Source organism: Motacilla alba, chromosome Z (assembly GCF_015832195.1).
Source record: "Motacilla alba alba isolate MOTALB_02 chromosome Z, Motacilla_alba_V1.0_pri, whole genome shotgun sequence".
In the NCBI taxonomy this organism is placed as follows: Eukaryota; Metazoa; Chordata; class Aves; order Passeriformes; family Motacillidae; genus Motacilla; species Motacilla alba.
In genome coordinates, this window is record NC_052046.1 from 16,209,311 (window position 1) to 16,234,815 (window position 25,505).

The 25,505-nt window shown below is 38.9% G+C and overlaps 2 protein-coding genes across 4 annotated transcripts in view; one reads left to right on the forward strand and one right to left on the reverse strand.

Moving 5' to 3' along the window:
- The window catches only part of ITGA2 (integrin subunit alpha 2), a 67,936-nt gene that overhangs the window by 20,131 nt on the left and 22,300 nt on the right, over positions 1 to 25,505 (forward strand). For 2 of the 3 annotated variants that reach the window (XM_038123794.1, XM_038123796.1), the window contains exons 3-15: positions 6,757 to 6,866; positions 7,792 to 7,883; positions 11,801 to 11,915; positions 12,312 to 12,439; positions 13,583 to 13,731; positions 14,737 to 14,887; positions 15,319 to 15,484; positions 16,813 to 16,886; positions 18,213 to 18,351; positions 20,944 to 21,089; positions 21,780 to 21,923; positions 23,808 to 24,011; positions 24,791 to 24,927. In XM_038123794.1, coding sequence (XP_037979722.1) covers positions 6,757 to 6,866; positions 7,792 to 7,883; positions 11,801 to 11,915; positions 12,312 to 12,439; positions 13,583 to 13,731; positions 14,737 to 14,887; positions 15,319 to 15,484; positions 16,813 to 16,886; positions 18,213 to 18,351; positions 20,944 to 21,089; positions 21,780 to 21,923; positions 23,808 to 24,011; positions 24,791 to 24,927 — 1,755 coding nt within the window. Of the gene's footprint in view, positions 1 to 6,756; positions 6,867 to 7,791; positions 7,884 to 11,800; positions 11,916 to 12,311; positions 12,440 to 12,466; positions 13,056 to 13,582; positions 13,732 to 14,736; positions 14,888 to 15,318; positions 15,485 to 16,812; positions 16,887 to 18,212; positions 18,352 to 20,943; positions 21,090 to 21,779; positions 21,924 to 23,807; positions 24,012 to 24,790; positions 24,928 to 25,505 lie in introns of those variants that run through there. The other variant, XM_038123795.1, reaches the window with a different exon arrangement.
- Positions 572 to 11,769, reverse strand: LOC119695392 (translation initiation factor IF-2-like). Its single transcript, XM_038123797.1, has 2 exons — positions 10,449 to 11,769; positions 572 to 4,768 (listed from the first exon to the last, which is right to left on the reverse strand). The coding sequence occupies exon 1, from the start codon at positions 11,677 to 11,679 to the stop codon at positions 11,086 to 11,088; it is 594 nt and encodes a 197-aa protein (XP_037979725.1). The 5' UTR covers positions 11,680 to 11,769; the 3' UTR covers positions 572 to 4,768; positions 10,449 to 11,085.

Below are 25,505 nucleotides of genomic sequence, written 5' to 3' on the forward strand. Positions count from 1 at the left end.
CCCACTTCTCAGCAGTGTTTGCTTCCAGGGACCAGGAGACACAGCGAGAGGAGAGCAGAGCTGCAGCCTCTGAATTAAAACCTTGGCATTTTCTCTCCCTCAGCTGAGCAGGCTTCCAACCTACCCCCACTCTTCATCTGATGCTGTGGTGGCTTCTCACCACATTTCTGCCTGCTTTAATTATGTGTTTAGTCACCCATAGATCAGAGATCTCTTAAAAAAAAAAAAAAAGCAACCAAAAAAACCCCCCAACTTCTCTGTAAAGCCATTGAAGGAGAACAAGAATGTGTGCCAGTACTGAATTGAACATTTTTCCCTCATATATGGAGAAATTGTTGTGTTTTATACTTCTAGTGAGCTTTTCTGAAAGCTTGCAGAAGAAGCAATAGATGCCTGATCCATTCAAGCTATTTATGTTTTATAGTTCCCTCTTTTAGTTTTGCTTCAAATATAAAAACTCCTGCACTGCCACTTTCTTGAATAATGTGTGCTGGATAGAAAGAAAATAAAGTAACTATGGTTTAACTTGTCCTACCTTACAGAATCATGGAATCATTTGGGTTGGAAATGACCTTTATGACCATGGAGTTCAACCAATCTGCTCCTAAGTATATGAATATTTTGAATCTGGTAAATTTTTCTGTATGTAGGCACTTCACCATTAGATCTTTCACAGCATGGTGTCTGATGTTATCTCCAAAAATCAGGGAAATTTTACCAGCTTTTGTCCTTGCAACTAGGATTTGTTAGAAACTCTTCAGTGAAGAAAAGTCATTTAAGTCTTCCACTCAAAAAAATCATTAGGCAAGCTTAAAAAAAAAGTGAGTCATGTTCTACTGTCTTGTTCTCTTAATTTCTAGGCTATTATCTTTTTCTTGGGACAATAGAGCTTTATCTTGCATGCATTATTAAAAACAAACAAACAAACAAACAAAAAAATTAAAACCCAAACCAAAAAACCCAACCAAGCAGACAAAAAATAAACCCCAACCTAAACAAACAGAACATTCAATCCCTTTCAAGTTGCTCAGTAGAGTTGTCCTCTCCTATGAGCCATGAGGAGGCTACAATCCATGCGCAGAGTTCTTGTTGACATGGCTGAATTGGGAACAAGATAAACAGTCTGAGATAAGATCAGGGTGATTTTTCTGTCTGAGGGGAGCATTTATCATCATATGCTTTTGTGGAGAGAGCGTCACTGTGAGCAAGAATGTGATATATCAGAAAACTCTGTTCAGGGACAGAGAATGAGGCTGCTCACCACATCATGGGCTGCTGGGGTACCATCTCTCCCCAGATGAGGTTATCCAGAATCTGAGGTCCACCAGAAATTTTATCACTTCCCAGACTTTGCTTAATAAGTTCACATGGTGCTATATAAAATACAGCTTTAAAAAACCTCCTGTACTCAAAGAGTAGAAAGGAGACTTACAGAAATACAGCAAAAGCCAGTTATGTTATTCAGCAGTATTTCCAGGAGTTGCATCTCCTAAGGCAGTAAGAACTAAAGAAATGATAAAGAGAGAATCTTTGCAGAACTGTTACTGGTTTTCACTTTTGCTTGGAGATGAGTTCAGAGAGAAGAGGGAAAACAGTCCAAAAAGGAATGCAGGACTATTGAAGAGTCTGGTACATGTTGGGACACTGTGGCCCAAACCACCAAGTAAGACGGTGTTAAAGACAGATGATCCAGGATAATTGGGCACTAATCTGCTGTGCATTGATGAGCCTCATAAATAAGGACAAACTTACAAGTCAAGCCCAGCTCAAGTTTTTCAGAGTTTTTGGTTGGGATTTTAACACAGGGTCTCTTCCATGAACTTGAGGAAAATTGCAAATACCAATGAAATTCATCAATTAGAAAAGCAGTTGGCCACACAAGTAATTAGCCACCAGAAACATAATTCAGTTTATGCTGTGGTTCTCCCTGTCAAGAGATAATCTACATTTGAGTCTTAAATTGAAACTAAAATTTCTGTTATTTTATAAATATAATCTTTTAGAAAGCCAGATTGTACCCTATCAAGTTCATCTTGAATGTGCATTCCCTGAACAGCAGCTGACAGTATATTCCTCAGAGATAACCATATTTACTCCATGCTGAGAATTGGTTTTATAGCTGTCTCAGGTGAGGAAGATTGAAATAGTTGTAGATAGCTGTGAAATGCTTTTTTCTACACACACGTGTCTTCAGACACATGCTCAGCTGTGCCTGAGTGCTTAGAATTTGCAATTTTTAAAATTTTTTTGGTTTTGAATTACTATTGTGGGATTTTTGTCTTAAAACATTTTGTTTCATCTCACATGTCAGTAATGACACAATATACAGTGCAGTTATTTATGTGTCTCATAATTATTGCACTACCAAAAGTAGTTTTAAAAATCATTACGTACTTCTCACTGGTTGCCAAATATAGTGGCCTTTCTCCTGATGACCTGTGCAGCATCTTCAGACCAATAAGATATTTTGCCAGAAAGACACATTTTTGTATGAACTCCTATTGAAATCAGTACATTTTCAAAGCTTTCTGATTTTAATGAGAAAGGCTGTTTCTTTTGAGGAGGATAATTTTTTGGTTGTTTTTTTTTTTTTTTCTCCTAACAGAAGCTGCCATTGTTGCAGCTCTGTCTTTTCAGTGCCAGAACCACTGCTAATGCTGAGTTCTTTACCCAGTTTTGTTTTCCCTGACTGCATGCACCACAGTTTGCCCTTTTTCTGCTTGGGGAAGCTCTGGCTGCTTTTTTCTAGGACTTCTGAGTTTGTTACTCGAACTATCTTGCCATAGCTCACTGTAGTTTTGGAACTTCTGATTCTTGTTGAAAGGATCAAAAGTTTTAGATGGTGTGAAATGCTTTAGTGTGTGCAGAGAAGCATCTATGAGCGTGAAGGGTTTTCTGGTCTTCATATCTACTCACCACTTCCTGTAATTGTAGGAAAAAGGCCAGATAATCTAAAAGGTTATTTCTACTCTTATTTTCCTATTAGCCATCCTCATGTTTAGAAAACAAAACACAACACAACACAATAAAAAGCAAATACATGAGAAGAGAGGAAAAAAATAAAGAAAACAGGAAATACAAAACATGCTCAGACAACAGCTGGGAATTCAGCCCTTTACTATGAATTCTGATTTTGCTTTCTGCTGCATCACAGTTTGCTGATTACTAGCTTTGTCATGGTGTAATTTCCCAGAAATAATTCCTGTTGCACTTTGATCTGCCACTCCTGCAGCTTGTGTGGTAAGGCATTGCTGCTGAACTTCATTTGACTTCCTAGTGCCATTGCTTTGTATACCGCCTTGGAGAATGATTAGGGAGATGAATAATAACATCAGTAGAATATTACATTATACTCACTATGGTGTTTTGTAAAGACGGTCTGCAAGGATGCATAAAGAGGTTTTGTAAAAATAAATATTTAACTCATGGCTGAAAAAGAGCCTTAATTAATACATTATACATGATACAGTTTATTTGGAAACAAGCATTTTCAAATATTTTAGTACTGCTTTCTTGCATTCTTTCTTGATATATTCCGTTTCGCTTTGTCTCATGTATCCTGTCTAATTACAGTAAAAAAAAAAAAAATTTAGTTAGCAGGATGCTAACCAGATACACCCTTGCTGTCTTCACTTCTGATGTTTCAGAAAGATACACATGCATTTTCCCAGAGCAGTGTTGTGTAACTCCCTACTGTAATGGTTTATGTTAATTTTGAAAGGCAAGTAGGACTTTCTGATTTCTAACATAGATTAAGGCTGGTATTAAATATTAAGTAAGGCAAAAAATACAAAAGAAATAGAAATTATGTTATTTCCTAGAGCCTTTAAGGTTGGCAAAAGTAGGGGGCTAAGCTTGGCCTAAGTCAGTAAATAATTTTTTCTCAGGCACGTATTGATGACAGGTTAGACTACTTAAGTCAAATAAAGCAATGGGTTTAATCACTCTGCTCATTTCTGAAAATCACCATCAGTAACAGTCAGTTCTATGTGTGAATTCTGTGTATGGAGTGGCATTTTTTGGCCTGCAATATAGGTATGACATTGAGATTTACAGACTCTACAAATCTACAAGGGATACAGAAAAATAAATTAATAAAAAAAGTCCCAGTAAACTGTGAGGGAGTGCAAGACAAATGAAAGACAAAATTAAATTTCTTTATTTGGCATAGATTTAAATCTGGATTTAAAATGAGAAAAGTTCATCTTGTTTTGTCTTACATTTTCCTGTTTGCACCAAGCAGTAACCCCAATGTTAGTTTCAGGGGTAGCAAAAGCAAAATTATCTTGTGAATATCAAGTTTTAGAAGTGATAGTTCCTTGGTATAAGTGGATGTCTGGATTGCAGTTAATGTTGAGGGCAGGGAAAATAGGAGGCATATAATGCCCATGGAATGAGCAAAAGCATGCATGCTGAAAAGGAGAGAACAGCTTTTAGCAAATGCTAGAGCAGGGATGATGTTTGTCTCTTTGCCAATAGCAGGGGTGGAGCATGGAGGTAGTTTGGAGTTAGGCTTGGATTTGGGGTCAGCTGGTGCTCAAGCATGCTTCTGTTCCTTTTCTCCTTCTCACTCACTCTTTTGGGTGAAACTGTGTGCTCTGGGCTCTCAGGAAAACCTGTGGCTGCAGAGCTGTGCCAGCACAACACAGAGATTCACAGTGAGTTTCATGACTAGATGGGAGTAGTTGCAGTGGGTATTTCCAAGATACAAGGCCATTCTCTGAACAGTAGCTGTCATCCTGCAAGGACTCTGAAATATGTTTGTCTTCTGGGAAAGTAGAAGAAAATGCAAGTGTTTATAAATGTACACAGTGCAATGTTCAGTTTGACAGTTAATGCTGGAAAGCTGTTCCAGTTTCAGATATTGCACATGCAGTGTTGCCATTGACTTTAAAGCTGTTTCCTCTTTCCACAAAAACTCTTAAACTTTCTCTCCCATCAGCCCAGTTAGCATTTTATATGCTTGTACCCAACTCATTAATACCTAGCAAGGTGGGAGAGTGTAATACCATGTCTTCCTCCTGTTCTTCCTCCTTCTTCCTCCCACTATTGACCAGCTCCAGCCCTCTGTGTCACTGCAAGTATTTGCAGATTATGTTATCTGTTGGCACATGGCCAGTGCAGTAGCTGCTTATGAGCTCTATTTACTTGGTCCTGAGCTGTGGCAGTTCTTGTTTCCACTGTGCTGAAAAGGCTTAGAAACATTCATTAAAAAACCAAGAAAATCAGAGGCCTCCTCACAGCTACTGCAATTGTTTTGATAGAGAGAGGTGTTTGTATGAAGCTAAGTTGCATATTTAGAGATGATAGAAGTACAGATAGAAATCCTGTTCCTGCTGCCTGCATGATCACCTTTTTCCAACAAGGTAATTGAGAAGAAGTTAGGCATTCTTAAAATATCCAGACACATAAGAAAGAGAATCTGAAACCAAACCCCTGGCTGAACCGATAAAATAATGTTATTTGCATTTAATCAAGGTGAAATAAACTTAAAAAAGAAACTGCAGTTTAGCAGTATTTTCTCTGAGCAAACTAGAAAGGTCTAAAATTCTTTCTTGTGCATGTAAAACTCCTTTTTGTCATAACCATTTTATTCAAACTAACATCACAGCAGTAAAATCAGATGATCCCTAGGAAGTTAATATGATATATATAGAAATTGCCTTAAAATATAATAATTTCACTTTTTTTTTAATAGCACAAGGTATAAAAGTATAGGTTAGCTACCTATAAAATTTTAGAGAATAGCAATTTTGCTCTAAACAACCTATTGACGGACTAAAAAAAGATTATTTCTAATTGAATTCAATATTCTGTATTGGGGCCCCTTTGCTTGTCCTCCTACAGTCTCCAAAATGTATTACTTACTACCATGGATTGTTCAGTTTGAAAAAAAAGTCATATTGCTGCTGGAGCAAATACCCACAGTCCCCGATTTTCAATAATCTGCTTTATTTTTAATAACCCTTGAGATCATCATTTAGAGACTTTTGATGAAAGATAGGTGTTCTTAAGCAGTATTCCAAGAAGGTGAACTAAACTTTTGTGAAGGCTTTCAGATAAAAATAAAGAGTCTTGAGGGGCAGATGTTGGGGGGAAACCTTATGGCAGATAAACAAATTAATCAGACAACATGAATCACTTTGTGTTGCAGGTAATATTATCATAAGTATTAAATTTCTTGTTCAGGATTACAGACTTTATGCATCAGATTGTTACCACCTGCAGTATTTTCTTTCTGACTCAGGGTTATCAAGGTGTGGTAGTGCTCAAGCTCAGACATAAGTGTTTTATTGTTACTGAGCAGATCCTGTAGAAAATGCTTCTTATCAGTTAAAAGAATAACCCAAAAGGAATCAGTTAACTATTAACTGATAGAAAAATAAATAATATGTATCTTGATCCCCAACATATACATTTCTACATTTTTATCTGTCTATATATATTAGTACCTTCACTGTATTTCTTCTGACCTATGACATAATGTCACATTAAAAATGGTACATGTGTTGGAGGCAGATGAATTCCCAAAGGCTCTCCCATTCTTCTTCTCCACCAAAGCTGCCTCTGGTGAATCCAGTGCAGTGTATTGACATGCAAGTAAAGCTTTTGAACAGTTCTGCAGAAGACTCCTACACCTGAATGCTTTGGGTGCTCGTGAAAGCCTCTCTACCTGTTACCTATAGTCTGCCATCAATGCTGCTGCTGAACTTTTTCAGTATCTTTATGGACATAATGAAGTTCCTTTTCCTTCAGGGTGTTGGTTGGTTCACCCTGGAGTGGCTATCCCGTGAACAGAACTGGAGATATATATGCATGTCCTGTTGGTGTGTCCAAAAACACATGCAAAAAATTGAATTTACAAGGTACGTTCTAACTAACAGTGTCTTGCTGCACTTGTTCAGTTTTCCCTTGTGCTTGTACCACAATCTACAAGGCCAATCTACCTTATTAAACTTTTCTTAACTAGCTGTCCGCATAATCTCAGATTCTGTGTGTGCTGCAGGGCCTCAGTGCTGATGAGACATCTGTCTGTCTGAGCAAAAATTGGTGCCTGCCACTGGACTCAGGCCAGGTGGTGCCAGCTGCTGGAGGCACTGAGGCTCCAGTTTCACCCACTGGAGCACCTGGGGTCTTTACCCTACAGCCAAGGAGCAGGAGCACTGTGGGTCCCAAAGCCAGTGGCTGGTGGGCGCAGGGCTCCATGCTGGCATCCAGGGGCAGGTGCCTGTCCCTGTCCTCCCTAAACCAGGGAGGGGTGTGTGTCTGTGCTTGCAAACTAGCTATAAAATGGAGTTCAGGTTTGGAGACAGTGAAAATATGAGGCAGCAGGGTGTGCAGAGATGCCTCCTTTGTGTTTATTTGTGGTGCAGATAATTTCTGCCCTCTACTGCCCCTTCCAGTTTTTTGTCTAAAGCCTGATACTGGATCAGAGGAGTCTGGTGTCCTGAGGAATGTAACAGTAGCTACTCAGCTGCAGCTATTCAGCCAGCCAAAAACATGCAATAGGTAGATTTTTTTCTTCCTCTCTTTTGCCTTTAGCTCTCTTGTGGGCAGATAGTCTAAATGTTCATATTTAATTGATGTCTATATTTGATGGTTAGCAATTTTTTTCCCCAAAGATTGGCTTTTATTTCTTTTGTCTCAGAATTGTATGCAGCCATTTGGAAAAGGCACCTTAGATTATAAAAAATCTAATCTTATGAAAGTTTTTGAAACAAATTATAACTTAGTAAATTACTTCTGCATCTTATTTATTATTCTGTCATTCTTAATCTAATTTTATTTCAGCTTTAATAAATATTCCAAATGTGACTGAAATTAAGGAGGACATGAACCTTGGCTTGACTCTGATACAGAACTCAAAAACTGGAGGATTTTTGGTATGTATCAAGATCATATGCAGTACACACAGAACCTTCTGAAGAGATCAGGAAACCAGAATTCTCTACATTTTTTCATAAGTCCAGGCTAAGTGTATTTTATTATGCAGCATGGATTAGTACATCCCACTGCAATTACCTAGGGCCCAAAATCAATTGTGAAATGTATCATTAATGCAGGAAAAATTGTGAGGTCTCTCCTTTGTTGTTTATCTAAACATCTTATCCCAATTAATGTCTCAGTAATTTAAGTCAGACAATATAGGCAAGAATATTTCCACCATTAAACTATTTAATGCAATCTTGTATAGTTCTGATTGTTCTTTCAATTGACTTTATACAGTCTCTCCTCTATCATTCACATTTGCACAGGCACTGTTTTCCTGAGATATCAGTATTCCTAGCCCCTTTTATTTGGTTAGTGAGCTTGGAAGAGGATGCATTTCCTCAGTATATTTCTCAGTATATTTCATAAACCACTGTCTTTGGAGCCTGCAAAATATAATTCTTACTTGAAAGGAAGTACTTGCCTGTTGAATATACTTTTTTATGATCCTAATCATAAGCATGAAAACTCTTGGTGTGTAGGTGTATTTCAGTTTGATGTAGCCATGCGCAGTATGTAAGTAAAACAATAAAGTAGAGAGAGAAGAACTCTAGGCTGTCCTTAAACTTTGTGGTTTTTTGTTGCATCTTCCTAGTAATCACAAAACTATTCAAGTATTTATTATATTCATTAACATGTAGTTACAAGTAGTACATGAAGTACTTAGAAGTATGCCTAATTCCAACCTTTCCAGCAGTCCTCATGGAACTAGTAAAATTATTCATGACTTCAAAATATAGCAACAGTAATTTTCTTGACTTGTGGCTTGTAAAGGCCTTGATTAAAAAAACTTATTCTCTCTCTTGAATAATACTTTAATTTAATGTTAATGTCCTATGCATCCGCACTTTTAGTCAGTATGAGTAACCAGAGTGTTATAAAATATCTCATGCAGGGAAATTTGTATTTTCTAATAATATTTGAACTTCTCTCAGTTAAAAAGTATTTCCTGTTCCACATGTTATTGATTCATTCTCCTTAAATTTAAAAAAGAAAAAAAAAAAACTCAAAAAAGCCATGTTGAATTCTAAGACATAAACAGTCTCATCTTCATCAACAAGAGTTCTTTTTTGACATAAGGAGAACGAGGTTCTGAAGACAGGTGGTTATCTGTTACTCAGCCTCCACATATACCAAAAGCCCCAGGGTTTAGTTGTGGCAGGTATTGAACCCCATGCGTGGACAGCCTGCTCATATTTGCAAGCTGCTTCCAGCTGGGACTTTGCTCCAAGACTCTCTCTGTTGCAGCTGGCCTCTGTGATGGGCTCCGTGGGTTATTTCAGGGTTTCCTCCTCCCAGCTCACTGTTCTCCTTCCTCCTGTGGTCTCTCTCAGCTTCCATCTGCCTGTGCCAGTCTGTGCTGCATGCTCAGTCCCTGGACTGTTTGGCTTGGGAGTGTGACTCAGGCTGGCATGTCTGTGCTACAGCTCCCAGTCCTGCTGCTTCGGCTGTTTGATGCCAGGGGATTGCTTCCCACAGGTATTCCAAGCACAGGGCAGTCGTTTCCCACACACTCATTACATTTTTCTGAGGCATGCTTAGTCTTGTTGGAGAGGTGCTGAATAATTTCACTGACAGTTAACATGGTGTTTATGAATTTCCCACCTAAATTTTTATCAGTTTGTTTACTGGGCAGTGTTGTGCATTTAGTTTCAAGAAGCAGCTCCCATCTCCCTGCATGTGAAATCTCCCTTCTCTATTTGACAGCTCACAACCACCTTTCTCCTTTGCCTTGCTAAACAAATACAGAGTTTTTTTGGCTGAAATGTTGTTTTTAAAATATGTCTCTCTCAAACATCAGTGACATACAGGTTTCTGCTGTATTCCATGTGAGTCTTTCCCAGGCACTATGCAGTGTATTTGGTATTTCTCCAACTCAACAGCTTCTTGTCACACATCTTTAAGTCATATTTGTTTTGCTGGCTGCATGCTTGCAGACACCCTGCAGTCACCCAGTGCCCAGTCCATCTGCTTCTCTCCCTTCCATTCAATGACTTCCAGTTTATGTCCACATTTCTTAATGTTAGTCCTGAAGGGCAAGTCTCCACCCCTTTGTAACTTTTTGCCTTTCAAGTTCATCTGTCTCCTTGCCTTTCAGTTCATATGTGATCTCCTCTTCAGTAATGATGCATCTTAAATTTCTGACTTAAGCTATGCTAGAACATTAATTTTCCCCTGTTTTTGTTCCTCTGAAGATCAACAGAAATTATTAGAACATTTTTGATTTTTGCTCCAAGGTTAACATCACAGTTTTGAACTACCACCAATACAGAAAAAAAAGTTAGAAAATGGGCAAATAAGAGTGATCTAAAAAGAACTTAAAATTAATTTTAAAGGTCAGTAACCCTCCTCCAGCTCCATAGAGATGATTTATTTTCTACCTTTCACCTCTCTAAAAATCTGTCTTTTTCAGTAAGAACTAGCCATGCCTTGTGTAGCAGCTAAAAAAAAGCACTTACCTCAAGATCAGATAATGTGGATATACTTCCTTTCTCATCTACAAAATCCACCATCTGGTCAAATATCTTAGGATACTTTGATGTTGTTTCTCACTGGGAAATCAAATAGGGGATTTAGCTCATTTTCGACTTACTTTTGAATTTAATTACTTTTTCTACCCTCTAGTATTCTTGAGAAAAGACCCTCTTTTCCTAAATAAAGGTGGGTGCAACCAGAGTGTATATTTAAGGAAACTACAATTTCTCACGAAACAGTTGGAGAGGTTATGTAGAGGTTATATTTATTTCCTCTAGTGTATAATGTTTTCTTTTAAGAAGGAAATACACCCACTGACTTGCCACCTCGAAACACACACACACACACACACACACTCAACTCCCCCTATATTCTCACGGCAAGATACTGTATTAATACGTGGTTGATATCAGGACATATAGAGATGCTGAAAGACGTGAATGACAGCAGGATGATGCAGCTGAAAATACTTCTGTTTACAGAGATAGTTTCCAGCAGCGAAGCAGGGTCATTTTCCCCCGAAGCCAACGACACACGTAGCCGGGGGGCATGAGCAGCCAGGGGCAAACCTCTCCCGCCGGTGCAGCCGAGTGCTCACCGCGAGGCGGGAGGTGGTGCAATTCACGCTGTAAATGCGAGGTGAATTCCCCTTGGGACGAGGCCTTCGGAGGGGTCCGAGCTGTCGGTCCCCCGTCCCGGTTCCCGGCTCGGGTCCCTGCCCGCCCCTCTCGGATTCCTGTTCCTGGCTCGGGTCCCTGTTCCCGGCTCGGCTTCCGGCTCGGGTCCCTGTTCCCGGCTCGGGTCCCTGTTGCCGGCTCGGGTCCCGGCTCCCGGCTCGGGTCCCGGCTCCCGGCTCGGGTCCCGGCTCCCGGCTCGGGTCCCTGCCCGCCCCTCTCGGGTTCCTGTTCCTGGTCGGCTCCCGGCTCCCGGCTCCCGGCTCGGGTCGCGGTTCCCGGCTCGGGTCCCTGTTCCCGGCTCGGATCCCTGTTCCCGGCTCGGCTCCCGGCTCGGGTCCCTGTTCCCGGCTCGGCTCCCTGCCCGCCCCGCTCGGCGCTGCCGCGCGTCCCCCGGGCCGCCTGCGCGGAGCGCTGCCGCCACCTGGCGGCCGCCGTTGGCGCTGCAGCGCGGGGTGCGCGGGATGGGCGTGGGGCCGCGCCGGCGGGAATTCCTCTCCCTGAGGAATTGCGTGAGGGAGGCGGCGCTGGCTGGCCCCATAACCCGAGAGAGCTTCGCTGATCCTATACGCCTGTCGTCCTGCTTGTGGTGGTTTTGTGTGTAGATATGATGAGACAAGTATTTGTTATTTTTATCGTTTCTTTTTTTGTTATTTTTTAAGACTTGTGGTCCCTTGTGGGCACAGCAGTGTGGAAGACAGTACTATGCAACAGGAGTTTGTTCTGAAATCAGTCCAAGTTTTGAGATCTTAAGAAGCTTTTCTCCAGCTGTTCAAAGTAAGGCAACATGTGCAAAATCTATTCAATTAAAAAAAAAAAAAAACCGAAAATATATCAAACAAAATCAGGAGATACTATGTTGGGGACGGTTAATTTTGATTTCTTTAAAAAAAAAAAAATGTGCCAAAAGCAAAGTCCTGGGATTTCTATGTAAAGTCTGACGAGTTGTGATCCAATGCTGATGTATATATGGTCTTAATTCTCTATATTCAGAGGCATTGCACCAGCACAGGCTTAAGACCTACATATCCTCTTATTGAGTTCTCATTCTAGCAAAGCCTCCTGATCTGAAGTGTTGCCTGTATGAGACCTAAATATGCACCTCTGGATTTAGCTGAGGAGTATATTGAGACTGCAAATGCATTTAATGTCCACTTCTTATTTTTGTTTTAGAGTGTTCCTCTGTTATAGATGTTGTGGTGGTTTGTGATGAGTCAAACAGCATTTATCCCTGGGATGCAGTGCGGGCATTTTTGAAAAAATTTGTACAAGGCTTAGACATAGGCCTTAACAAGACCCAGGTAAGTCAAAGACATATTTGAGAAAGACCAAAAAAACCCAAACAAAACCTAAACCAATCAATTTTAAAGGAAACCAAGTATGATTTTGTGTAACTACATTACCTCACTCAAAGCCACAGATTACACAGTTATCCTACTCAGTGTTGGGGATTTTATCTCATGGTTATCCTATTTCAAAAGGGATTAGTAATTTGATCCAAAATAGAAATTAACTAAAATAGAAGTCTATGTTGTATCTAGGGGAGTCAGATCTCTTTCATGCATTAGATGTAAAAGTAGTTGAAAATAGCCTTTGGGGATGTGATAAAAGTAGAACAGACTTTTAATGGACTTTTCATACAACTCTTACTTTCCAACTGCTGCATCTTTAAAACAGGAACTTTTCCTGCTGGTTTACTCACTGATCTTTGAGGGGTTTTTTTCCTTTTGATTTGATGATGGTAAGGAAAATTTTATTGCCTTTTTTTTTTGTTGTTTTTTTTGGTTTTTTTGTTTTAAACATCTTCTGTCTTTACAGTTGTCCATTTTCCCTAAACAGTTCTGAGAACAAAGACTGGGGCATTGGAAATCTCTCTCCCAAAGGCTGCCTTCTTCCTTGGGCTACTTTGGAAGTGAGGTGCTTAAAAGCTAGGCTTCCTGCTCAGTTCTTTCTGAACCTCACCTTTAGCATCTTCTCTTTTTTAAATGCACATCTTATCTTACATCTTTAGCTTTACCTATATTAAAAACAAGAAGGGTTAGCAGTGCTGTGAAGTAACTAACCTTTAGGACTTTCTTAGAAGAGATCAGACTGAGGTGCTGTCAGCTTGTAGAACTATTGCTATTTTCTCTTTTTTTCCCAGAGCTCCTTGTATTATTGCTATCCATCAGCCCTTCCAGAAGTAACCAAGCAAACATTTAATGTCCACTCTTTCAGATCATTTGCAGTAACATACTGTAGTCCATAACAAATGATACAAAGTGCAAGAGCATTTTAGCTTTCTTTGCTTTTCAAATGTGTTAATATTAATTGGTTTTATATGTTTTGAAAGAGAACTATGCATTTGCAGACTTTTACACCAACCTGACGCATAAGTAAGCATCATGACTCTATGTAACTAATTGTAAAGCATCATAGTCTAACACCATTTTTTTGTTGCATAGGTGGGTTTAATTCAGTACGCTAATGATCCCCGAGTAGTCTTCAACTTGAATACATATCAAACCAAGGATGAGGTTGTTAAAGCAATGGAGAACACATCTCAGAAGGGAGGAGATCTCACTAATACTTTCAAAGCCATTGACAATGCAAGGTGAGATGCATTGATGATTTACTGTGCAACTGTTGTAACCTACCTTATGTGGCAATGAGAACATAATGGATTTTGTTCCACTGGAGGACCATACACCCGGGGCCTCTGGAGTAGGTTCTCAGCACTAGGCAGAATTCTTTAGGTGCATTTACAGTGTCTTGTGCAGATTGGTACAGGAATATGTAAACTAGAATTGCTGAAAAGCATATTGTTAACCATTGGGTTGAACTCTACTGTAAATGAGTTCTGGTAGCCAGCAGAATTTCTTGTTATATGACAGATCTCTAAACATGACAGTGCATCAAACAGAGTGGACAAGGTTTTAGGAAAGATACAAAACCACTGAAAGAAGCAAAGTTTATCCAGGGATTCAGTGGGCCCAGTAACATTTGTGATTGCAGATAAGGCTTTGGTTGATTGCAGAGAAAATATAAACATCTTGTCTGTTGTCAGTTTATCACTGCAGTGCCATGAGTGTGAAAAAATAGGGAAAATTTAAACCAATGTTTTATGACTCGGATCACATATACAAACCAGGTCCATTTCTCAACAAGAAGATGCTGGTTTGAAATTTTATCAAGTACAGAACTCTAGGCCAAAATACATGCTGAATCAAATGAACTTGAGAATTTGGTTTAGGAACAGGCTCAGCTATCAATGGAGTCAATATTTGCAGTAGTATTGAGAAGTCTATTATAATTCTGTCCCATTTTGTATGAGCTTGATGATGCCCATTCCTGGTGTCTTAAAACTTTAATACTTCTGATACAACCCCCTTTTCATTTAGAAATTTTTGTACAAAAAAAAAAAATACTGTTTTTCCTGGAATTCACATTTTTATCAGAAACACCATCCAGTCCTTCCAGTCCTACATATTTATTTTTTTTTCTGCTTCTTTGGTTACATTTCTTATGCACTACAGAAGCAACTTGTTCTAATTCAGTGTATGTGCTGGATTCCATCCATGATGGATTGATGTTTGATAAACCCAATGTTTTATAACAGACAGTATGCCTTCTCAGCTGAGTCGGGAGGACGCCCAACAGCCACAAAAGTCATGGTTGTTGTGACAGACGGTGAATCACATGATGGCTCCAACTTGAAAGCAGTGATAGGTAAATGCAATGAAGACAATATAACCAGATTTGGCATTGCTGTAAGTAATACTGAAATTATACATTACTGCATGTTTGAAGGATTTTTTGTTATGTATGTATAAAAGTATATGTTGTATACAAAAGTGGTGTGTAATGCACACATTGTTACACTGGTGAGACTGAAGCAAAACCAAATTAATCGTCTGAACTGAGGGAAATACTGGCCTTTTCACTGGCTGAAAAAGCAAGACTAGAATTGCCTTATCAACTTCAGTGGTTTTCCCCCTTGCTCGGCCTTATGTGCTTTTCCTGTATGAATGGTTCCTTGCATAGGAATGAACTCTAATAAGCAATTCAGTAATATGAACAAAAGTAAAATTTTTTTAACTATGTACAATATTTGCTAAAATAATACAGGAAGAAATGAAGTAGCATGATGATTTCTCTCTCTTCTTAATTTGCTGTTTGTTTGTCTGTTTCTTTACATAAGGTTTTGGGATACTTAATAAGGCATGAACTTGATACTAAAAACTTAATTAAAGAAATCAAGGGAATTGCTAGTCACCCCACAGAGAAGTATTTCTTCAATGTGTCGTCTGAGGCTGCACTGCTGGAAGAAGCAGGAACACTTGGAGAACGCATTTTTAGTATAGAAGGTAAAATACTCAATGCCTTTGAAAAAATAGGTCAGATTCTCCCAGCTGATGAGCTTAGGATTTTATTTAGCTTCAGTTTGGTGCAGTATTGTAAAAATGAGGGGTAGCTGGAGCTGCACACTTCTCCCTGCTCCTCCCTGCTCAGGTGGACTCTGGTTTTCACAGGTGTTCCCCCAGCTACTCCACCCCTAATTAGCCTGAGGTTTAAGTTAATTTATGCATTTTGGGGAAAACATTCCCCAGCTAATGGAAAAGTCTATCATGTCATGGGCTTCAGGCTTGGGGGATTTTCCATATGCAACTAAATCTATTTGTCACCACCAGAAGAATAAAGGTACCCTTATGCTTGTAAGCTTCACCTGTGTGAATTGTAAGCTATTTTTAAATTAAAAAAAAAACAAAACCAAAACCAAACAAACAAACAAACAAAAAACCAAACAAACCCCAAAACAAACAAAAAACCCAACCAAAAAACCAAACCCATAACCCAAACAAAGCAAACCAGAACACACTAGGTTATTGATTACAGAACTGAAAATGCAATTTTCAGTGTGGTGTCTATCAGGCCCACTCTCTAGCACCACCCATACTCATTTGTATTGCTCAGAGGAAGTTGTTGCAGAGATGGCACAGAGATACTTTGGCTGGCTCTAAAGCCAGCTTTTAAATTTAAGTTAAATTCAGACCTTGCCTTGGAGATGTGTAGCCTGCTCCCGACTCCCTAAGAAGCTTATATCTGCCACTTTCCTGTGCTCAGGGAGAAATCTTTCCTTCTCTTTCACCTTCATTTATTCTTTGCTAGGCCCATACGGCTACTCAAAGCAAGGGAATAGGTCTTTTTACTGAGCACTCCCACTGAATTCCTATCCATCTAGCTTAGGAAATGGATCTCACAGTATTTTTCAAGACAATTACAACAGTTTTTAGGAGTCCTATACAAAAATAAAAATTTCTATACTGTTTGGAACTTATGAATATACAGTCATTAAAGTTGTTAGTTTCAGGGTATTAATGCTTCCTAGGAAACACAAAAAGAGAACAGCCACAATAGCAAGACTGTGCAAACTGATTCAAACCATCTTGACCGTCATCTTCTGCCCTTTTTTTGGAAGACTTAAAGCATGACTCTTGGCTCCATCTTATCAATTTGCCATTTAATCCTCCAAATTTTCTACAGTTTACCAGCTCTGATTTCCATTGCTTGTAAATGCTTTAGCCAAATTGGTGGATATACACAGCCCCTGTATAGCTAAACTCAGAGGCAACAAGACTGGATTTTTGTGTGTTTTTGTGTAGAGATAACCATATATGCATATCTGTTTTACCAGGTACTGATCAAGGTGATACTTTCCAAATGGAAATGTCACAGGTTGGCTTCAGTGCATATTACTCACAAAAAAAGGTATGTGAGTTTAATTATTTAATGGTACAAATACGTGTACATATGTACACATGAGTGTAAGAAAAGAGAAATAAAACCACAATGTCCAATTTTAAGAACTTTTTACAAGCAAAATATCAAATTATCCTTTTAATTTTTTACTTGAATATATATAAATAAGTATAATCTTATTATAGTTTGTTTCATGTACTGATTTTGAGATGTGTTAATACAATGATTTCAGTGATTTCTGACTTCACTTAGAAGGAAAAACTTATTTCCTCCTTGTTTGTGACTAGCTACATTGTAAAGCTGGTAGGCAGCCACCAAAATATAAATAAATCAAATCTGGAAATAATTTCTCTATAAATTATAAAATTAATTATATTTGTTTAAAGCATATTTCACTTAAAAATTAAAGCAAAAAATCAGATACATTTTAGTGCTAATAAATTTTAAGATTATCAAATAAGTTGTCCTTGTAAAATCCAAATGTGGTTCAATCAGCTTTCAACTGAAAATACAAGAAGATTGTTTCTTTCTCATAACCCTTAATGATTAATGAAATAAGTTTTTATACGTGCTTTGTATTTGCACAAATTGAAGTTTTAAATTATGAAGCAGTGAATGCTAAGAAATGGCAAAAAATGAGAAACATATGGGCATTTTTTCAGGAAAATTGCACGTTCAATTTTTTTGCAGTTTTCTGTAACAGTATGTCAGGTTAGTGAAGAATTTTAATAACTTGAATAAACTAAACTAAATTTGTTTTCTATGTACAAGTATAGGATTAAGTGTTTCTGTATGAAGTATTCTGCATAATGAGCCATGCTAATTTGGATTTTAGTTTTAACTCTTCTTGCAAGAACACCTCCTTACGTAAAAAATTAAACTCTATCTATTCACATCAGCTTTTGTGTGCTGTCATTGGCACTTTTTGTTGTTGAGAAAAGGGTTTAGCTTTTTTGTACAGCTGCATTTGTGTGATCCTCAGCCTTCTGAGGATCATGGGTGCATAAAAGCATGGACTTAGCAAGCCCAACCCCAGCGTGGACAGACACAGGAAATTATGCAAGTATTTAAATAAACCCATTTTATCATGAGTTGCAGTGCCACAGAAACTAAAGCAGTCCTCTTGCAGTCGAAGGGTGATAATCCCTTTTAATGGGGCAGTAAAGTCCTGCACCTAAGGAGCAACTATGAGCAGCTCCAGTCAGCTGCCTGCAGGCTTTAGTCTGCATCACTGCCTTAAACACAGTGATGTGAAATTATGCATGGGACCTTCAGCTTTGTTCACAGTTTTCCTAAATCGGGTAGTTCTAAAACGTAGACTTTTATTTTATAAAGGATGTTCTGCTGCTGGGTGCAGTTGGGGCCTATGACTGGAGCGGAACAGTAGTTCAGGAGTCATCAGACAGAGCCACCACCTTTCCAAGCCATGTGTTTGAGAAGATTCTACAGGACAGAAATCATAGCTCATATCTAGGTAAGGGGCTGTAATACAAATCTGGAAATGCATGAAACCTTGATTAAGATATTAAAGAAGTTGGAAAGTTCTCCCCTAGCCAGATTTGTGTTAAGAAATTATTTGAGAATGTGAAAAGAATTCTTGATCAAAAAAGATTTTTTTTTACTAGTCAATGGTTCATTGAATAAAAACCTGATTTTTTTTTTTTTAATTCTAGTAATATCAAAGTAGTAAGCTGAAAAAAAGTCAGTCTTTGTCACTGCTGTGGTTTAACCCCAGCTGGCAGCTAAGCAGCCACTCAGTCAGTCCTCTGAAGGGGAGTGAGAACGCAGGAGAGTCGGAAGGGTCAAAGTGAATGAACTCTTGGGCTGAGAAACAGACAGAGAAAAGTGGAAGTCAGTCATTCAAGCAAAGCAAATAAAAGGATTTATTCACCACTTTCCATGGGCAGACAGGTGTGTTCAGCCATCCCCAGGACAGCAGAGCTCCAGCACACACAACTCTGACTTGGGAAGACAAATGCCATCACTCTGAACATCCCCTCCTTCCTCCTTCCTCCTGCAGCTTTATTTGCTGAGCATGCCACCATATGGAATGGGACACCCCTGTAGTCATTCTTGGGCAGCTGCCCTGGCTGTGTCCCCTCCCAGCTCCCTGTGACCCCTCCCAGCCTCCTCGCTGGTGGGACGCAGTGAGGAGCAGAAAAGGCCTTGACACTGTGTGAGCACTGCTCAGTAGTATCTGAAACATCCCTGTGTTATCAACACTGTTTCCAGCATAAATCCAAATCACAGCTCCACAGCAGCTGCTGTGAAGAAAATTAACTGTATTCCAGCCAAAACCAGCGCAGTCACAAAGACATAATAAATAATGGGATTTGAAAAGGCTGCTTAGTGAATCATACTGATCATTATAAGTTGCTTCTGTTCCAATATTTGAGTGTTCTTCCGCAGTTCGATGTGGATGAGAAGCTGGTTGACTTTCTATTGTTTCATATGTGCCTGCTGTTTTCTTAGCCTTTTCCAGTTCAGTTCATAGATTTTGAATATTACTACCACTTAATAGAGAGTCTACTTATAAACTTCATATATACTTTTGACATGCTTTTGTGACCCAGTAAAGCCAGTCTGTATTCTCAGTTTATTGAACTGCTTCTGTAAACCTTCAACATGCCTGCTCTGCTGTTTCATCCCTGAATAATGCTACTACATTAAGCATCCATGACTTTCTCATTCTTAAAGGTATTTAAAAATATGGTCTCTTTGCAACTAACATACTCTTTTTTTCCCCCTACGGCTCAGCATTACTTAGATCCAACAAAATGAATAAATCTAAACCCAAGCAAATGAGCAGTAGCTCTTTTGCATGTATGACCTCTCCGGACTTCCTCTTACTTCATTTTCTTAATAATTTTTAAAAACTCAGGTAATTTCCTTTCTCTACAAGGCACTTTCATTGTATTTACTTTAATGTTGTTGCCTTTTCTGTCCCTTTCTTTCCCTTCCACTTTCTGTCCTCCAGTAGGAGCTCCCCATACCAGCTCTTTCTCACCAGCTTGGGAGAGCATAAGTTAAAGAGCTGCTGGAACATCACAGGCTGCTCAATAGTTCTGCAACTTTCCTCTGCACGCCACCCACTCACTTCAAATTATTGTATTCTGTATTGATTAGTAACGTGTGTACTTAACTTGCAAAATAAAATCTCATTTTGTTGCTCATTGAACCCCCAGTCACAAAAGTTGTTCTCACTCTGTATCTGAACAAAAAATCTGAATTAGACTGGTGTGATGTAAAGATCAAGGCATAATCCTATTAGACTGTGCTCCTCATATTGTTCTGCAGCTTGCTAAAGATCTACGTATTCTGTCCCATCACTGGCATTTTCTTATTGAGTTTAGCTATAGACTTTATAAAAGATGACTTTGTTTTCTTTGCTTAAAATAAATTTGCTGGAACTAAACCACAGAAATCTAAAGTATGTACTAATGCTAGATTTATACTGCTAATGCATGTTTACATTTTTGCAGGTATTAAATGACATTTCCTGAAAGCAAATAAATGCTAGAATAATGGTCATGGAGAATAAAATGTTCAGAGAAGTTCAATCAACCCTTCAGCTGACAAGCTGTTAGTGTAGCCTCTTCTATTCAGACAAACCACTGGTCTGTGGTTTAGTGAGCTGTGGGAAAATGCACTGTAAACTTTGCAGAAGCTAGGTGTTCCTCCCTAGTCTGAAGACTGGTTCAAACGTTCATCTCATATTTCTCTTTATTTCTTCTTTCCAAGGATACTCTTTGCACGTTTTGTTTTTGTTTTTTTTTCCTGTTTCCTCCACAAGCATCACATTTTTGTGGTCTACATTTTACTGAATAGGCTAAGCTATTGTGTTGTTCTGTAAACCTGCTTCAACTTGATCTGTGTGTCATTGTTCTCTCTAGGAGAATATTGCAAATTTTATGCATATGTGACAGCATAACTTCCCATCTGGAATCATCACTCTGTGCAATTAACATACCAGATTGACTCCTCCTCTGTGCCTTTATGGATAACCAACTGATAAGTTGTGATTAAAGGTCTCTCACATATGTGAAATATTTACTTCTATACCCAGGCTATTCTGTTGCTGTTCTCTCAACTGTGAGCTCTGTCTATTTTGTTGCTGGCGCACCAAGATCCAACTACACTGGCAGAGTGGTGGTTTATAATGTTGACAGTGATGGTAATGTTGCAATTGTGCAGTCACAGAGAGGCGAGCAGGCAAGTATGTTTTGGTCATGAATACAGACTTTCAGGGATCTTTTTTTTATTGACCCAGCAGTAAATTGCAATTGGTTTTGAAAATTCCTCTTTGTCTCAAAGCATTTAGAATCCACTTGAACTTTTCTCTGCCACTAGACTATTTCAATGAGGTTAGCTGTTACTCTTAAACAGTATTTTAGGAAGTCATCCAATTAGTGTCAAAAGATAATATACAAATCTAACTAATGTATCCTTCTGTCAACAATTCAAATCAGGAGACAGTAAACGCTGCTCTGCCTGAGTAGTTATGAAGTAGATGACATCAGAAGACAGATATGGAAGCTCAATCTCTTTTTCTCCATTTGGTTTTAGCTGGTTTTAGTATCACCTGTAAGACAAATCTGAGAGTAGATCAGAGGCTGGGTAGTTTCATGTCCAGTGATAAAAAATATATACCTCCTATATCTTACTTTCTGTTGGCATTTATATTGCTGAGTGGTAAAGCCATAGCAGCGACTATGGGACAGAAATAGTGAAATATGTGTAAGGATATGATTCTTCCAACAATGGAGCATGCTACAGAGCAATTTAATTCATCAACATTCAGTAGCATTGGAATATTACTGGATATAAGTTTTCTGAATCAGGTGCTAAAACATGATTTACAAAAATCATATACAGCATTGACCCATTTGCGTCTGATTTCAGATTGGCTCCTACTTTGGCAGTGTGGTGTGTTCAGTAGATGTCGACAGGGATTCTGTGACAGATGTGCTGCTTGTGGGTGCACCAATGTTTATGAATGACCTGAAGAAGGAAGAAGGGAGAGTATACATGTTTTCCATCACAAAGGTAAAAATGGCTCAAGCCAGCATTACTTAGGGCTAATTTCCTTCAAATCAGATTGGCCACATGGATGCTAAAAGGCCTTTGGCCTCTCCAGATCCTTGAAGTCACTATTTAGTGAATCTTTTCAAAGCATTAGAAATATTTCAAGTGCCTTTTTTTTTTTTTTAAACAAGAAACAGAGTGCATGCTTACCGTGGGATGTGGTATAAGGATGGGGATGAAGGGTGCCGTGCCTTCCTGGTTAGAGGGTTGTGTGTGGAGGCCTTTCCAATGCTGCCTTACATGTTCTGCTTTTCAGTAGCAGCTGCAAACTTGCCCCAGAACTGCCTGTGCATGTAATCTGGGAATTAGGCAGCTGGAACAGACCAAAATGGAGCCAATGAGCAAGGCAGTAGCTAAGCGCTGTTAGTGGTCAGGGGCCTGGTGCTCTCAGTGTCTCCCTGGTCCTGCTGCCAGGCAGTGTGCTTCATGCTAATATAGCATGGGCTGGCTGTATCTCTGAAAAACCTAGCTCAAGGCTTTTGCTAAGTAATTTGCCATTTGTTTTTGGTGAATGTATTCAATGCCTGACAGCATTCCCAAAGCAGTTCTAAGAAATGCTCTTCTACCAGCTTTCTGCATTGTTTCATAGACTCTAACACTGGATGGTTACCATAACTCTTGTTGTCCCCTCTGTTCAGTAAAGCTTCATTATTTGTCTGATGCTTGACTGACTGCTTTTTATTCAGACCCGTAGTAGGAGTTTTCAGAATATATGTATCAACCATACTGACCCTTCTGGCATTTTTGAACAGTCTTTCATTCACTGGATGTCTGCAAAGTAAATTAATATCTGACGTCCATCAGAGAAAACAGAAAATGGTCTCTTTACTTGGTAAATTGCAACCAAATAAATAGAGAGGAAGGACCATGCTCCTCAGCAGGACCTCAGTCAGAGTATCCCGATGCAACAAGAAACTACCCTAAAACAATTTCACCATAGATGGAGGAGCTGAAACTTGGCAGCTGACATTGGTCTTTCTGCCCGTGGTATCACACATGAGACATGAAAGAAAAAAAAATATGAAAGGTTTTTTTGGTTTTTTTTTTTGCTTTTGAAAACCAAATAAATTGGATGACTATGTTACAATTTTTAGTTGTTGTCAAATGTTGGGTTTAAATTTTAAATAAGAAAGAATAATGAAAGGTACTTTTAATTTTTTTAAAATAATCTGGATTTGTGCAAGTTGTCCCTGTTGCGCAAGTAATACTTTTCTAGTCATTTTTAACAAATAACTTGGCTGTTATTTCTAAAATTTTAAGAACAGTATGGTAACTGAAGTTAAAGGTGAGAATGCTATTTGCTAGAGTTGCATTTAATCTAGTGTAAATGGGATTATTTAACTATGAAGGTCTCTAGTCTTCCTTTCTTCATTGGCATTGGAGAGGTCAGGAGTTTACCATTTGGACACATGTTTTTTGCATTAGTTTAGTAAGGAAATTCCATTTCTGTTTCAAAGAATTATGTCCAGTTACATAATTTCCATTCCCTCTGCATAAAAACCAGTAATCCAAAACTGGAAACTGTATTTTTCAATGTATTGTGAAACTTCAGAACAGTCAGATGAGGACAGAGAGGGCATTTAAGCTTTGTACATATGGTTATATTTGCTGTTAGTACTTTGCATAGCATGCTTTGATTTTGCTGTGTAATTCTTGCCAAGACTTTGAGACATAATGCAAACTGAATGGGCAATACAATAGGGAAGGAATTCAGTGTTGAGCTATCTGAGGGGAATGTACTGGAAAACAGAAACAAAAAACAATGCACATAGATACTGCTCCTAGGTCTAATCTGGTGCAATGATAGCTGTGTTTCTGCTTTTTCTTATTTTTCAATTTTTAAAGAGAATCTTGGATCAACAAGAACTCTTGGAAGGTCCACAGGGGTCAGAAAATGCACGCTTTGGATCAGCAATTGCAGCACTTGCAGACATTGATTTGGATGGTTCTAATGATGTTGTGATAGGTGCACCACTGGAAAACCAAAACTCAGGAGCAATTTACATTTATAATGGATTTCAAAAGACTATACGTACCAAATATTCTCAGGTAAATAACTGTGTTGCGTAATGCTGTACTTGGCGCCTTTAAATCTGCTAGAGGAAAACAGAAGGTTTTCTGTGCTTTAATTGGCTACTGTTTCAACCTCTTAAAGGACTACTGTTATTCTCATGGTTTATTTCACATTTTGAGCCTCTCCTTTCAGCTGTCAGCATATCCACGCTGATGTTGTGGTGCTTATAAATGAACCATATAGGGGAAAAGGATGTGCAGGATGCTCATTCTGAGCCATTTTTGATGCCTGAGTGTAAAGTCAACTACTATTCTAAAACTGGCACCCAATTTTTTCAGGTTTTTGGTGTTGATGTACAGCAATGAAGATTAGATAAATCCAAGCTCTGCAAATTACAAATACATAGTATTAAAGGGGAAGTCTTTCACTGGTCTTCATATATACTATAATGGTAATCTTATTGTCACTTTCTATGCAGATTTTCTGGTTGCAGCAAGTATTTGTTAGAACTCATATTAAGCTTCATAGTCTTTGGGTTGCTCAATGTGAGATGGAAAAAGTTTCCAGCTGTATCTGGCATACAGCAGTCAGTTAGTTGATCTGCTCCCAAGACAGAAAAAATCTAGTCTTTTGTCTGCTCCAATAGAGGAGAAAGAAGTGCTTCAAAAGCATCTGAGAAAACACCCACAAATGCATTTTGTTTAAACAATACATTGCATATACAGGGAGTATCAGTGAAAATCTATTAATCAGACTACTATCTAGAGACTTAAGCATGCTTTGACAAACTCAGTAACCAAACTCTCTTTCCCAGAAAATCTTAGGATCGGATTCTGCTTTTGGAAAAAAGCTCCAGTTCTTTGGAAGATCAGTAGATGGCCATAGAGACTTAGATGACGATGGCATTACTGACGTATCAGTTGGTGCTGATGGAAATGTGGCTGTGCTATGGTTAGTATACTCTTTCTCAGAAAGGAAGCAGTTAGTGCTTCAGATGCAGCAGTTGAACATGAAGTTAATTAAACAAAAAAATAAGCAAATTAAAAAGCTCTTTTGTTCCACGTGTTCAATGCTAGCACACTTACTGCCTAATCACTGCTATAAAAACTAGCTAAAAAAAGAGCATTAGACTAAATCTCTTTTAGCCATTTATCATTAAACCACAGAAAGCCAAGGCAGTACACAGGGCAGAGCCAGGGCATGTGGGAGGAAGCCAGGTGGCAGAGCCTGCGTGGGAGGGACCTGACGAGGAATGAGAGGGCCAGGAGACATCTTCCTGCTACTGCTGTGCAGACACGTGGTCCGGAGGGAAGGGACAGCAGCAGGGAATTGGGCTTGATGGAGGATGTTTGTAACAGCAGGCTATGTACCTCAGTAGCCACAGTATAATTTTGATAGCTGAGCCTGAGACAGATGAAACCACGTCTCACTCAACCTGCATGACATTTACTGGCTGATAGGCTGGTATGGGAGCAGTGTTATCCTGCAGGGTAAGGACAGAGAGCAGTAACAGAGAGTTGACAGCTAGT